Source organism: Diachasmimorpha longicaudata, chromosome 6, assembly GCF_034640455.1.
Source record: "Diachasmimorpha longicaudata isolate KC_UGA_2023 chromosome 6, iyDiaLong2, whole genome shotgun sequence".
NCBI lineage: Eukaryota > Metazoa > Arthropoda > Insecta > Hymenoptera > Braconidae > Diachasmimorpha > Diachasmimorpha longicaudata.
The window spans coordinates 9348970-9363470 of record NC_087230.1 but is presented as its reverse complement, the minus strand read 5'-3'; the positions used below and the strand labels follow the sequence as shown (position 1 = coordinate 9363470).

The 14501-nt window shown below is 38.4% G+C and overlaps 1 protein-coding gene across 23 annotated transcripts in view; it reads left to right on the top strand.

The window, feature by feature from the left end:
• Foxp (Forkhead box P) overlaps positions 1–14501 on the top strand; it is a 138264-nt gene that overhangs the window by 117713 nt on the left and 6050 nt on the right. For 15 of the 23 annotated variants that reach the window (XM_064123311.1, XM_064123325.1, XM_064123327.1 and 12 more), the window contains 12 exons: positions 1752–2303; positions 2478–2537; positions 4911–5268; positions 5377–5551; positions 6133–6319; positions 6918–7230; positions 7471–7539; positions 8591–8635; positions 8754–8786; positions 9240–9316; positions 9570–9671; positions 11410–11540. In XM_064123311.1, the coding sequence (XP_063979381.1) occupies positions 1752–2303; positions 2478–2537; positions 4911–5268; positions 5377–5551; positions 6133–6319; positions 6918–7230; positions 7471–7539; positions 8591–8635; positions 8754–8786; positions 9240–9316; positions 9570–9671; positions 11410–11540 (2102 nt within the window). Of the gene's footprint in view, positions 1–40; positions 193–1751; positions 2304–2477; positions 2538–4910; positions 5269–5376; positions 5552–6132; positions 6320–6917; positions 7231–7470; positions 7540–8590; positions 8636–8753; positions 8787–9239; positions 9317–9569; positions 9672–11409; positions 11541–14501 lie in introns of those variants that run through there. The other 8 variants (XM_064123321.1, XM_064123320.1, XM_064123318.1 and 5 more) reach the window with 6 other exon arrangements.

Genomic DNA, 14501 nt, shown 5'->3' with positions numbered 1-14501 from the left:
GCATCGTCAATGTGGGATTCCGACGGTATTTCTTTTCATCCTCGACCAAGGACTGAAAAATCTGAAGCGCTAACAACAGGGCACCGGCCTTTATTTAACCTTTTCTTGACGTCTTAGGAACTTCATCCGGTCTTGATGGTACTCCAAGCGACTCGATGCAAAAACCAAGACTTGAGGATTTCCGAAAAAGAGGTATGGGAAATCTTGGGGTGAAGGGTTGAGGGAGGTTTATTAATTAAACTCTTTCTGAAATTAAAAGCAAGATGCACTCGCAGTAATTTGGAGAATGTTTGAGGAGGTGAATGGGGGAGGTGAGTGTATGATGAAGAAAAGTGCAATTATCTTAAATGAGTCTCATGCTTTTCCGTTTGTTTGAGGGTAAATAATTGATCTACTAGGAATGCCAAAATAATGGAGAATTGAGATTGTTCTGGGGCTAGAATTTGTGTCCCTTCCCTGGGGTAATAAGAATTTTCCCACGAATTCATCATCGTACATTGACATTCCATAAAATCCAACAGGTCATTGCCCCAAGTTTCCAACTGACAAATTCTCTGGTGCTCTGATACATTCAATTCACAGAACAGAATAATAATTATTGCGAGAAAATACAATTTCCTTGGATCAAGATAAATACATTCAAATAACATTTTTGCTTATTTTCTTTCTGCAACGTTCTGTGTTCCATTCGACCAAGTACAAAGAGCGGAGACACTTTTTTGTCAGGCGAGGTGGGTGGATGCCCTGTGGTTGACGCTCCTGACTAAACACTGATAACGCTCACGGGGAATTTCTTTGCATGTTATAAACATACGTAATCGTACACAAATAAGATTAGCATAGAACTCGGAGAGAGCGCTGAGGGTTTTCTGGATTTTCACTTTGTTTCCACAGCCAGAGATAGAAATAACAGACATATAAGCATGAATTTTAGTGGAGGGGAAATTTTACTCGTGAATTCTCATATCTGTTTCTACGTTTTGTTGCACTAGTCCCAGTGAAGGGCCATTTTTTTATGGTGTATTATGGCCGAGTGCATGGAGCGTACAATCAGTCTCCTATCGATGTACTCACGCATTTACCATCAGCAAATCAGCAAATGCATTTCCCTAACTCACCGCTGATTTTCAAAGTTTGCAGTGATGAGAAAATTGTACTCCCTACACCAAAATACCGGATAAGAGAATGTAGAATCGTCTTCTCAACAAAACTCATCCCATCATCCCCCAAAAACTCCTCTCGCATGTCTCTGTCTTACCCACGACATCCGTTTCCATTCAAGGAGGGGTTGGATTTTCCACGGAAGTATATATTCCTAACGGATGAATCCGTCCGGTACCTCATTCCATGAATCTACAAAACCTACTTGTGGGGAAATTGTGAGACGGTGGAAGTTAATAAAACAAATCCTCGTAATGCAAACAGTTGAACGTACAGAGATTGTTGGGAGATGGGAATGAGTTTTTGGCGTATTCGAGTTTTCCACAACAACGATGGGATTTTCACTATTTTGCCAAGATCAATATTATCAAAATTATAAAACAAATACTTGAAAATTTTCATATTAATGGGATGAATTTCAATGTTGAACAATATTCAATGAATAACAAGATAAAATTAAACGGGTAATTAAAACTGATTAATTATTTGGTTTCACCTGAGGTCTTTCTGACCTTCTACCCCATCCAGAGTGTCACCCACGTGTCATACATTCAATTGCGTCATTAGGTGAAAAAAATCATTGATTCCAGGCAACAACACTGTACGCAGCCCTGAAACAACATCAATCTCGTGATTTGGCCTGGGAGCGCGAGAGAGAAAAGGATAAGGTGCAACAGACACGAATAAGAGAACGAGGGGGTGGAGGTGGTGGTGGTGGTGGCTCCGAGGGAGCCGATCAGTCAGATATCACAATCGAGTATAGAAGCAATGGGAAGCTCAGTCCCACTGGGCAACACACAGTGACAGCAGCACCCATGACCCAGCAAAAGCAGCCGATAATTGCCCAACAGTCACAGCAACCAAGTTCAGGGACACCAGGCTCCCAACCCAGTCCCCATCAGAGTCCTCAAGCACCCCAAAGGGCATCACCCACAAATCCAATTCAGGGACCATTACAGCCAGGTGGTCCACCTGGTGGTCCACCCATTCAGAATTCCACCCAGATGATGCTCAGCCCAGCGAGCGGAATTCATCAGATGCAGCAACTACTGCAGCAACAAACTTGGAGTCCAACTCAGCTGCAATCAATCATGCAGCATACGCTGTATTTGCAACAGCAGCAGCAACAGCAGCATCATCAGGTTTGTCAAGTATTGGATTTGTATTGACTTGTGCAACAAAACAAGATTGTTTTGTGGGAAAAAATCTCCGAAAAACACTGGCGAGTAATGAACCCTCGTTTGTTAATTGCTCGATAATTAGATCTCTTAAAAATTTATCGCCAGTTGAATGAGTTCTTCCTCTTTCATCCACAGGAATCGTCTAACGATCATGCTGCCAGTCAAGACCGTCTAGGCTACTTCACCCTAAAAAATGTGAGTTTGTTTTTTCAATATCTACTCCTCCGTCTGCTTGACCAATCGGTAATTCTAATTTTCAAAATTATAATCATAACAAACGATGGAGACAAGGGGGAGTTTCACCCTCTTAAAATTCAGATGTGAAAACGGTCGGTGAACAACCTGGGAGGGGTTCGGTAGATTAATCGTGGCTTTATTAAAAAGGTACATTAATTGGTAAGGTTTTAATGAAAAATTCACCTCGAACGATAAATATAGCGATGGGGGAGGCTTTTGTTCGATTCCAGGTCACTGGGATTAATTAATCAATTCAAAAGCCTCAAGATTCAGAGGTAAAGTTTGACGGAGAATTTTTTTTATAACTTTTCTGTTCTTTTTATTTCTTTTACTTTTTTTTCTTATTTCTCCTCCTTTCGTTTTGTTATGAAGTACTGAAATGCTTTTCGGTCTGTGCAAACACTTGCTCCCTTCTATACCGTTGTGATAACAATAAACCCTCGCATTGCTTACTCCTCAAACTCGCTAGTCTCTTCAACCCCTTCAACTTGTCAACTTTGTGAAAAATTTTCGGCAAAATAATAGTAACAATATTTTTCATGGTTATAAAAAAAAATATTTTTATAGCACGTGTACAAAAGCGTGTCGAAAAGATTGTAAATGCAAAGAGGAATTCTAATTGTTCCTGTGGATATTAAAAAAATAATCCATTTGAATTTTTTTAAAACAATGCACTGACTAATAGAGTAAGACGAATTCCTGGAAATGAGGAAATCGTCTGTGTTTTTTACTGCTGCAACTTAATTATTCTGTTTGATAACACAAAAAAATTACTCCCACTGCAATTTAAATTTTAATTTAAATACTTGTTATTTCACTATTTGGAGAGTCGTACGTTATTTCGAGAGCACACTCGACTACAAATAATGGGGAAATGTTTGTTTGCCGAGTGGGAAAGAACGATAATAGGTGAGATACAATTAGAGGTGGACAATACAATGCAATAAGCAGGAGTGGACTGGGGTGGTTATATAAATACTTGTGCTATAGTTGTTGTAAGGGGAGTTGGACGGTCTGCTTAGATAAATATTGAATGGTCATGTGAAAATATACACTCCTTGACCTCACCTCTACCTCCTCAGCCACCTTCTTGTCCTCGATTAAAGGTTGCAACGTACTTGTCGATTTTTATGAAGATGTTAGCGTCAGCAGAATTACTTACATCAAAGAGATTCAAATGAAAATGTCTTCATTAGTATTTTCAAATTCAGTAGAATGCACGGAATCATTTATTTCTCAGTCCTTTGTTTTCAAGTATTTCTTGAAATAGAAAATAATTCAATAAAATTGATGCTACCCACAGACTGGAAAAAAGAGTTTTCCGTTGTGAAAAGCTCAGTATAACTACCATCTTTGCCCTGTCATTTCTCTAGATATAGCATAAGAAAGTTTTCAGAGAAACTTCGTATATGCGTAAGTTGAAAATTACATGTATCAAAACAGGTCATCGGAAACTTCAAATATTGAAATACAAACGATTGAGATGTGCAATAATTCCCCGATTTCCTCATAAAATATAAAAAATCAAAATAACGAGAAAATTCAGTCTGACCTATCCTATCACTGATCACTTGTCCTGTGCTTACAGAGAACAATAAAAAAATCCCCCAACAAAATATTTAAAACAAATTTCTACTGCTCCCCCGCACTTATTATCATTTACAATGGTCATTATCCCATTATCGTCCCTTTCATTTATGCTGATATGATGAATGGCATTTTACCTCGTACTTACGAAACACAAACCTGCCTTCCCCTTCGCTAAAGACTAGTGGATGGGCTACACGTTCCGGAAAAACTCACGGTTCGGTATTCGCAGGGCGGCCACGAGGGGATGAAGAAAACACCGATGTGGGGGAGGAGGGTTTGGGGGGGTTATGAAGTGAGAGGTAGGAGGGGAGAGGGCTCGGGCAATTAAGCGACGCCGTCAGCCGTTGTGTCTCGGTGTTTGTCTTCGAGGTATCCCATAAAATACTGAGGCCAAAACCATCCACCCACCCATTCCACTTATACCATGCGCTCCCCCTTTTCCTTCTCACTGGCCACCCCCTCTCCCTCGCCCCATCCCTTCTGATTTATTCATCACCGTCGGCAAGAAGACGCGGCGTTATTCTTTGCATCTGCTTTTCTCGACGAGACTCCTCCACCTCACAAGTGACGAATTTCTTTTTTTTTAGGTGAGGGACAGGACGGAGGGCGGGGGAGGGGGCGATTCCCCTGTTTACTGTCTCTTCATTGTCCAGTCAAAATTTAGATATTTCATAAAATATTAGTGATAGAGATTTTTTTATACATTTTTATGGTACTGCATTTCCCAATTCTTTTCCTCAGCATCAACATCAATTAGCAGAATTGGGGAGGAAACAATTGGAGCAGAATATGCAGCAACTCCAAGAGCAGCTGCAGTTAAATCTTCTTCAACAGTCGCATCTGATGCAGACTGCTGACAAAAAGAAATCATCTGTGCCACTTCAGCAATTAGGGATCCAACAGCAACAGATTATTCAACAGTTGCAGATCACGCGAGGGCAGTACGGATTACTGCAGCAGGGGCTGAGTTTACAGGGGCACAATCACACGTCCGGCAATTTACCCGGTGAAGCACTGCCAGGATGGAAGTCGGAGTCTTCGGAAGGGGGGGATAGTCATCAAAATTCAAGTATACCAAAGTCAGCGGCTAGTTCAAATGGTAAATAAATTCAATGGGATATTTTACTTTCTTTCTTCTTATTAAATTTATAACTATAAGAAATTTACTGTACATTTGCACGTCGACACGATCTGAATCATGTTCCAGGTTTGATGAATTCAATGGTGTTGAGTCGAAGATCAGACGTAAATGGTACCTCAGGTCCAGATGAAAAACCATTAGACGTTTCTTGCAATGACAAAGGTAATCCTCTGTATGGACATGGGGTTTGCAAGTGGCCGAGCTGTGAAGTGCTCTGTGATGATTATCAAGCATTCCGCAAGTGAGATATTTGCAATCTTATATATCTATATAAATCTATCACATCCATAAAGAAATTCTTGACAATGAAGAATTGTCAACGCTTTGTAGTTTCACCTAAACATCTTGCAAAAATTACCGAAAGTGGATTGTCGAAGTTTCGAGATAAAAAAAATCACCTTATTCAGCATTGACGTGTTCAGGCTCCCTCAACCCCTCATTCCACCTCCTTTCCCCTCCCCTCGTCTCTGTAATCACAGTCTCGCCAAGTCCCCAAACAAGTCGTTGAGAAAAAAAAATGAGAAGGAAAAGAAGAACGCTAATTACCTTTGTCTCATTAATATTCACGACATTCGACCGCATCGTTATGCCCCTCTGTCCTAATCCCCCACCATGCTCTAACAAATCCCCTCCGACCCCGCACATCCTCTTTGCCATCGTGGTTCCTTCGAATTTTCCCCAGTGGAGGAAAAGAATTGACATCAAAGGAAAACTCAAGTGTCTAATTCAGTTTTCATCCATCTCTCTTTCTTCGCACACTTTGTTTGACAAAACCAGGAGACACTGAGCTTATTTGTTGGGGATTTTGGGTATTTTTTGCAGACATCTAAATACAGAGCATACCCTGGATGACAGGTCGACGGCGCAGGCGAGGGTACAGTTGCAAGTGGTTACACAATTGGAAATACAATTGCAGAAGGAGAGGGATATACTAGCGGCGATGATGCATCATCTGCATGTTGCTAAACAAATAGCCTCACCTGAACCACCAAAGTCATTAGAATCATCCGTGAGTTGGTTTGGCTTTATTTATAAAATTGAGGAATGTATGAAATTTGACAAAAAATGCTGGAGGACATGAGAAGGATGCGAATAAAAATTGGGTGAGGTACAGGGCGAAGGAATTAACATCGACAATGAGAATATTTTTTTGGTGATTATTCCTCAGAGACGACAGTACTAATGCGATATTGGTATTCTCTGACTGCGTAACTTGTTAGGGGTTTTAATTAAGGCGATATAAATCGCAGAAGGTCTCGGAGGGAATGGGGGAGAATTCACCAAAACCCGGACGATGAATTATTAATTACAACTTCGTGTATAAATTAGCACTCTAGCAGTTGGGACGTTGATAAATCCGAAACTGTTTGTGTTTGTTCGCACCTCTAATGCTTTGAGCTTTTTTGGGAAAGTTGTTATAAGTCGGGACACTTTTCGGCGTCGAATATCGTCAGGGTGACAGTCCCCATTGATTTTGTAGTACACCATCATCATAAAAATACTTTTGTAGTTATTTTTTAAAACAATCATGATGTGTGTGACTGCCTAGGGTTGAAAATATTTGGTATAACGAAATGATGGATCGAACCTCTGCATTTCCATTCCAGCCGGGATCGAGTTTACCGAAGCTGGGTTTATCCTCGGGGTTAATGAGTCAACCCCCTCCCAACTTCAGTGTCTCCCAGGTGTCAACAGTGTCGATGTCAGCTCTAGTATCGGCAGTAAGATCACCAGCAGGTGGACAATTGCCTCCCTCAGGTGGTCCCATGCCCCCAATGCCAAATATGACGAATCTACCGGGCATGCCACCAATGCCCAATATGCCTGGCAGCATCACAAGCATACCAGGAGCCCTTCCAAGCATGGCTGGACCCATTCGGAGAAGAATCAGTGATAAATCCGCCCTCTCCCTAGCAGGAGGTAAGATCAACAATTCTTGATATTGAAAAAATTACTAATGACAGGCAATTACTCTAACATTTGTGCCACTGTGTATCAATTAATGACTAACTGCTCTGGAAATGTTCTAACGAGCATTCGTAAAATTAATCATTGACGTATCGTTGATTTTTTTTCTTCATAACAAATGCGTTCAACGCGCTGGCAAGAGTCCGTAATTGAATTGAGATTATTTAAAGAAAAAACATTGAATATTCGTAGGTTTGTATGAGGAGGGGACTGTAAGGCGCAGGGTATCCATCGATAGATCTGGCATAGATATTAATGAAGGTAAAATTTCATGAAAAATGATTAATTAAATGATTAAGGTGGTGGTAGCACTAACACTACATTTTCAGTAATAACATTTTCATATACAGATAGCTCATAATTCTCAAAATTACGCGTGCTTTTATCATTGGGCCTGTGTGCTTTATCTTTACACATACATGATTAGGTCATACCAGCGTGAAATGGGTAAAAAGTGACACTTCGATAATCCCATTGGGTTAATCATGAAAGCAATGCGGGAATCTACTATTCAAAGATGAAATGTCATGAGATCTACTTCTTAAAATGAATCACTTCATCTTAAAATGACTCGTTTCTGTGGTATTTGCCTACTTTGGGGCTGTCCCCTGAAATTAGAAGTGGCTGACAAGATTTCATGCGAAATTTTCGTCTCTGATATTCATCATCTGTTTTCTATTCTGAAGATTATGCCAATAACGGGTAATTTTCAGATAAACGTCACAAGACCTACTCCATACTATATTTTCCATATTCTATTCGCAAATATCTCGTCACTCACACTCTCAGTGCAATATTAACCAAGGCTTAAATCCTTGAGGAGTCGCAAAGTCCAAATCATCACGATTTTTCTTTGTTTATTGCTCTGAATAGAATTTCTGGATATTTCCAAACGAAATTACGACATCAACACCATCACCTTAATTTCACCGTAACATCACTTCATGCTGAATAGGCTGTACTGATTGATAATGAATTTGTCCAAGTCTTGTAGCTATTTGCCCTTTGCGGTCCTCACTCAAGACTCTTTCCCCAATTACTTTAAATTCTCGCACATTTCTGTCTGTCGATGAACTGAAATAAAAGAGAAAAGTTAGTTGGAAGCATTGGCCAATGAACTGGACACCTTGTTGGCGTGTCGAAAGACGCGTAAGTTTTCCCTTAATAGACTGGAGTGATGAAAGATAGTAATTTAATATCAAGAGAGGTGAACATGACTTTTGAAACAATGCCCTTTTGATTTTTTTGTTCTCTTACCGATGCATCTGTTGTTTCTTCGTTTCTTGTGCTGCCTGCCCTCCCCACCGTGTAGGACTGCCCTACATGCTGGAGCGCGCTGGCCTTGACGTCCAACAAGGTACTGTCTTGACCTTATTTCGGTGTTATCCAATGTAGCTTTGTCATTGTTTTACTTGGCTGTGTGAAAATTATGAAGTTTCTTTGATGTTTTCTTTTTCTTTTAATCAATTATGCAGCATTCTGCGACCCTCTCTTTCCCATTTCTCTAGGTAGTATGACTAAATCGAACCTAAAATCATTTATTTAGTATGGGGTGAGTGAAGTGAAGTTATTTTTTTTTAAATTACAATCTCCAAAGTTGGTGAACATTATTTGATGAATAATTAATTGGAAAATAATTAGAGCAAAGTTACCCGTCTTCTAGATGGTAACGCACGTCTGACTAAGCCTGAGAATCTATTTTTAAAATTTGAAATGAATTCACGCCATTTTAGATAACATTTTCAGAAGAAAAGTTACTGTTACAGTCGAACGTGCCTTCAAATGAATTTGGATATTCTATTTTGTGTTCATCGCCGTGTCTCTGGAGACATTCCGAGAATATTCATGTGTATTAATTCAATAATGAAAATTATTTTATTACTTCACTTCACTCCAAATATATCATCAAGCTTTCAAGAAAATTAGAGTGAGATAGGATTAACGACATTCTCTTATTTTAGAAATTCAACGGAATAGAGAGTTCTACAAGAATGCAGACGTGAGACCACCGTTCACGTACGCTTCGTTAATAAGACAGGTCGGTTATTACCAGCCTCTTCTTATCTGAGGAATTACATTAAATCATTTAGCGATTTATTAAATCCCTTGTTGATTACGACATAAGATGAGTTATTTTTGTGGCGACATTAAATGCGATGAGCCAAGTAAGACATGGTTATTAACTATGCAATTATCTCAGGATTGTATACTTTTGTATAAATAACTTGGCTCACTGCAATTCGCCAGTTCAATACCAATGGCATTTGCACTAAATAAAATTTTATTTACAGTCGATAATTGAATCACCGGACAAGCAGTTGACGCTCAACGAAATTTACAACTGGTTCCAGAATACATTCTGCTACTTCCGGCGGAATGCCGCAACATGGAAGGTATAAACTCTTCGTAATATCATCGAAAAATAAAAAAATATTCTCTAGAACTTTAGAATTTCAGCAGAAAAATATTTCGCGCTACTCGAAGACATGACTTATGAAGGGTTCAATCAGAAAATAGCTGACGTGGGTAATTACCTTGTCACTCGCCAATTCGGGAAAGTAGTTCGAGATGAGGGTAAAATGAAATTAGGGGAATATTAGACGTGATTGTTTAATTTTTCGATGAAAAACAAATCAGACGATTAATTTTGTAGGATAATGAAATTTTCCATCAACAGGCTGTGGTGGAGTGATTCAGGTGACACTCCTGAGAAGGGGGAGGGGGGAAGAATTCTCATAAATTCATTAGAATCTATTTATGTTTTTAGCTCAGTAAAGCTGCAGAGAAATTGATTCTCAAATTCTCCGCAATTCTAAAAATAGACTGAATAAATTCTAATGAATAAAAAGAATGGTACAAATGAGATCGTATGAGTGATGAAAAATCGAAAGTATGAGTGTGTAATCAACGTTTTGCCATAAAGCTTCGCCTCGCATGGTTCTGTGTTTAAACAAAACTGAAAGAAAAAAGTTTAAGGAAAAAACAATGAACGATATTAAACAAGAAAGCATAGTTTAGAAGGAAAATTCAAAAAAATTGAAGAAAAATCTGCAGGTCCAAAATGATAGTAAAGAAGATGCTCCTGTTGGAGAGTTCCTGGAGTCTACTGTCATGGAGACAACCCTCCTCCATCGTTACACCCTTGTTCAGCCCTGCGGCATGAAATAATTGTTGTCGTTATCCCTAGATTTTTTAGATACCTAGCTCTGCATTTAACTGATACAGGAATGCAAAACAAAAACGTGTCTCTTTTTGAATTAATAATTTTGTTTATAATTTTCATGATTTAATTATCTAGATAATTTAGTTCATTTAACCTTCTTCTATTAATCACCAAATGTTGACGTCACAGAACATTCATCCTCTGCCGTATTATTATTTGAATTATTGATTAGTTCAGTAAACAATAGTCACTCATTATTGTTAGCAGTTCCAATCACTCTCACATTTCAAACAAATTCACAATCATTCAAACATTTCTAGAAGTCCCATGTGGGGCACATTAATTTCCAGGGGGGGTCAACTTCTTGGTGGCAAATTTATGAGACATCATGAGCCAACTAGATATATTCTTATCATCATATCATATAAATTATGACATTAGATTATCATATAAATATTTGATTTGTCAAATCAGTTTTTATTTGATTGAGAGTAACCTCGAACACACCATCTAATTTGCCTTCCTATGCCACTAAGATCTAAAAAAGTTGGGGATTCCCAATGATGCAGCATACTCAGACATTTTCCCCTGATTTTTCCAACATTTCCTCATTCCGGTGATTTCTAGCACGAAACACTTTAACCAGAAACAGTTGATGTTTTCGAGGGATTATGTTGTCGGCTCTTGTCAATAATTATTCACTTATTCAATATCATCTTTACCATGACTTTAAAAATTACGTCAATTACGGAATTTGTGACCAGATGCTACAACCCTCCTGTTAAATTAATTTCTTTACTTTATATGAACGAAACCACTAACGGAAAATAACTCACAACGTTCGGCCATCGTCCACTAATCATCATCCACAAGATTATTCATTCATATTTTATTTTTAATTCTTGAGTTGGCTTTTAATTCGTTTTTTGCGTTTTTTGCTTATTTAGTATGTGTATTATTTTGTATAGAACGCAGTGCGACACAACCTGTCTCTCCACAAATGTTTCATGCGAGTCGAAAACGTGAAAGGGGCAGTATGGACTGTGGACGAAGTGGAGTTTTACAAGAGACGCCCTCAACGCGCTTGCAGCACGACCGGGTACGTTACCCCTCCCCCTGACACGCGCGTATTTTTTCGTATATTTCATTACTTTTTTTATCAAAATTTTTTAAATATCTTCAAATTCTCTTATATATACTATTTATTCTCAATCAGCTTTTGAACAAATTTTTCTCCAATCCTCATCCTGCTCTGCATCCTTCCACCACACATTTTCACATCTTTTTACTTTTTTTCCGTAAATCTGTCGTACTATTGCTATACTCCTGCTACAATTAGCCCTCTGAGGTGAGAGTCGGGTTCATGCACTTTTCCACCAATCAATCGGGTCCTCTCATTGGAAAATACATTAACAATTAAACCGTATTCCCTAAAAATGAATCTATTTCGTTAAAAAAATATTTGCCACCGAAATTTTGAAAAGTAATAACATGAGCAACTACCAAAAAAGTTTGCAAGATGAGTGCCCGAGCCACAAAAAATTTTGAGGCGGACAAATTCAATTTCCCAGAGAATTTTTCTCTTCGCACTGTTCTGGGACTACAAGTCCCCCTACAGTGAGCTTTAATTATGCCTATTCGGGCCCTATTGGAACCACATATGGGCCAACATGGGAGGCTACACCTCACAGAGACGAGAATAATCAGACATGGCGTCTTCACCTCAGAGGAATTACCCCTCCAACATTTTAAACTTAATATTTATTCTTCTCTAAGTGTTTTTGAAACATTTTATCACTATAAATTTTTCATAGATATTTTTATTCCATATTTATACAATTTTTCAACGTACTTTTACATTTTTTATATTCTCTGCCTATTCTACATGTGCGCACTTTTATACATTTTTATAGATATTTGTACTTTTTCCACTTTTCATATTTTTAATCACATCGCATTTACTCTTTCTAATCTGCATTTTTACCCGTCGCCTTTGGTGTTACAGTTTTATATACAATTTTTTACATTTACCCCTTTATACATTTTTCCATTTGTTCCATATCTGTGTATTTTATAGCATTGAATTAGCTCATTTTTAGATAAATTTTTATGATATATCATGGTATTTATTTCATCGTGTAGCTTGTGTTGTGTATGTCTGCCTGCTAGGGAAATTAATACCTTTTAAACAATTGGAATTAATTGAAAGAATGAATATGGTTATTCACTGACCTTCCATGCATTTCACATGGAAAAATCGCTCGCTAGCAAGTTCATTTAAGAGCAACAAAATTTAACAACTCCCTGAACGAATTGTTCAAAAGGTATTGAACTTTTACCGTGTGTGAGAATACCAGCAAAGCTGCCGTTCGCGCAAGCGCCGTCTGGAGGATTTTACATAACAAAAAAAATCAAAATTTGCGTGGATGTGAAAACGATAAGCGAGCGAAAGTCTAGGAGTAGATACAAAGAAAGAGAAAAGAATATACAAAGAGTGTGGCTTAACAAGCATGATGGGCTTTGCAGCGACTAACCCAAGAGGAGATCGCGCGAGATGTGGCCTTCAATGGTCCACAGGGGTTTAGTGATTGGAGGGAAATCACTGGTTGCATTGATCCACCAACAGAATACATCTTTTTACGATTGAATATACAATTATCTATAATTGAAAATGTGTGTTGCACGTGTCAGGTAGTGAGAAGAGAGCCGGACAAATGAAACTATTTTTTTTACATATTATTATCCAGCCCCACCCCCTTTTTTAAAAGTCTTTAGTGTTGTGTCATTTTTTATATTTCTCTCGCTGTCACTTTCTTTCGTAAACAATTTTTTGAATTGAGCTGAATTCAAAATTATCAGCAATTTGCCATGAAAAATAATCACGAGACAAACATCGTGGGAGAGCTGAAGGCCGACGAGAAGCTCAACGCAAGAAAAATATATCACGAGAGACAAACCATGAGAGGAAAAAAAAATCTAAAACAGATTTAATTTTTGTTTTTTAGACAAATCAAAAGATCAACAAGAAAAAAAAACAATTTGTTCTCTTTTTTACTCTCTTTTTCTCTATTTCTTGGTGGTTCTTGTCTGTGTATACAGAACGCCATCCGCACCAATCTATCATTGCACAAGTGTTTTGTGCGCTATGAGGACGACTTTGGGTCATTCTGGATGGTGGACGACGCCGAGTTCGTAAAGCGACGGCATCTGTCTCGCGGCCGCCCCAGGAAATATGACCCAACCCCATCACCCACTCCACCCCACCTCTCCGCACAGTAAGCACTTACCACTTTTTAGAAAAAAAAAATGCTGGCTGGCTGGCGCGAAACGTAACGCAATGAAGTACCGTGATTGTGGATAATGAAAATCCGACTGTTCGCACTTAATTGTCGATATTAATCGATTAACTCCTATGATTCATTGGTCATTACTTGAGGGGATTATCTTTCATTGTCATGGTATGAAGGCGGAACGAATCGCTTGGTCGTTGTCTCTGTCCCAACTTTTTATTTATTTTTTCCACTTGGACGCGCGGTGAGCTTGCTGACCACTTCGCTCTTGATCAAAATTACTCATTAATTTTATTTTATGATTTTTTTAATTAAAAAAATCCATCGACGAACTGTAGAAATCTTCAAAACTCCTGGAAAACTTCTCGAAATCTTTCGATCTTCACAATTGGCTTGATTTTTCATTATCATGTTCATTATTCGTAGTGAAGTGGTGAAACTAGAATTGCTGTTGTTTAAAAAATAGTTTCTAAACAGAATGGAGTTGGCGATGTTTTTTTTCCCAGCGAAAGTTCAGAACTCGAAGAAAGGTTTTGCTGAAAATTTCTTCAGTAGGAACAAGACGAATGATTTTTTCACTGCAATGTGTTCTTGCAGTCCATCTCACTAATGAACAATGATGGCTAGATTTTTTTTCAATATCTTTTTTATATTTTATTCTTGCACCTCACCCTTTCTGGAGTCAAGTCAACCACTTCACTACTGAAATATTGGTTTGGTCTTCTTTCTTCTCAAAATTTCCAGCAAAATCCCCACTGTAACGAATACGA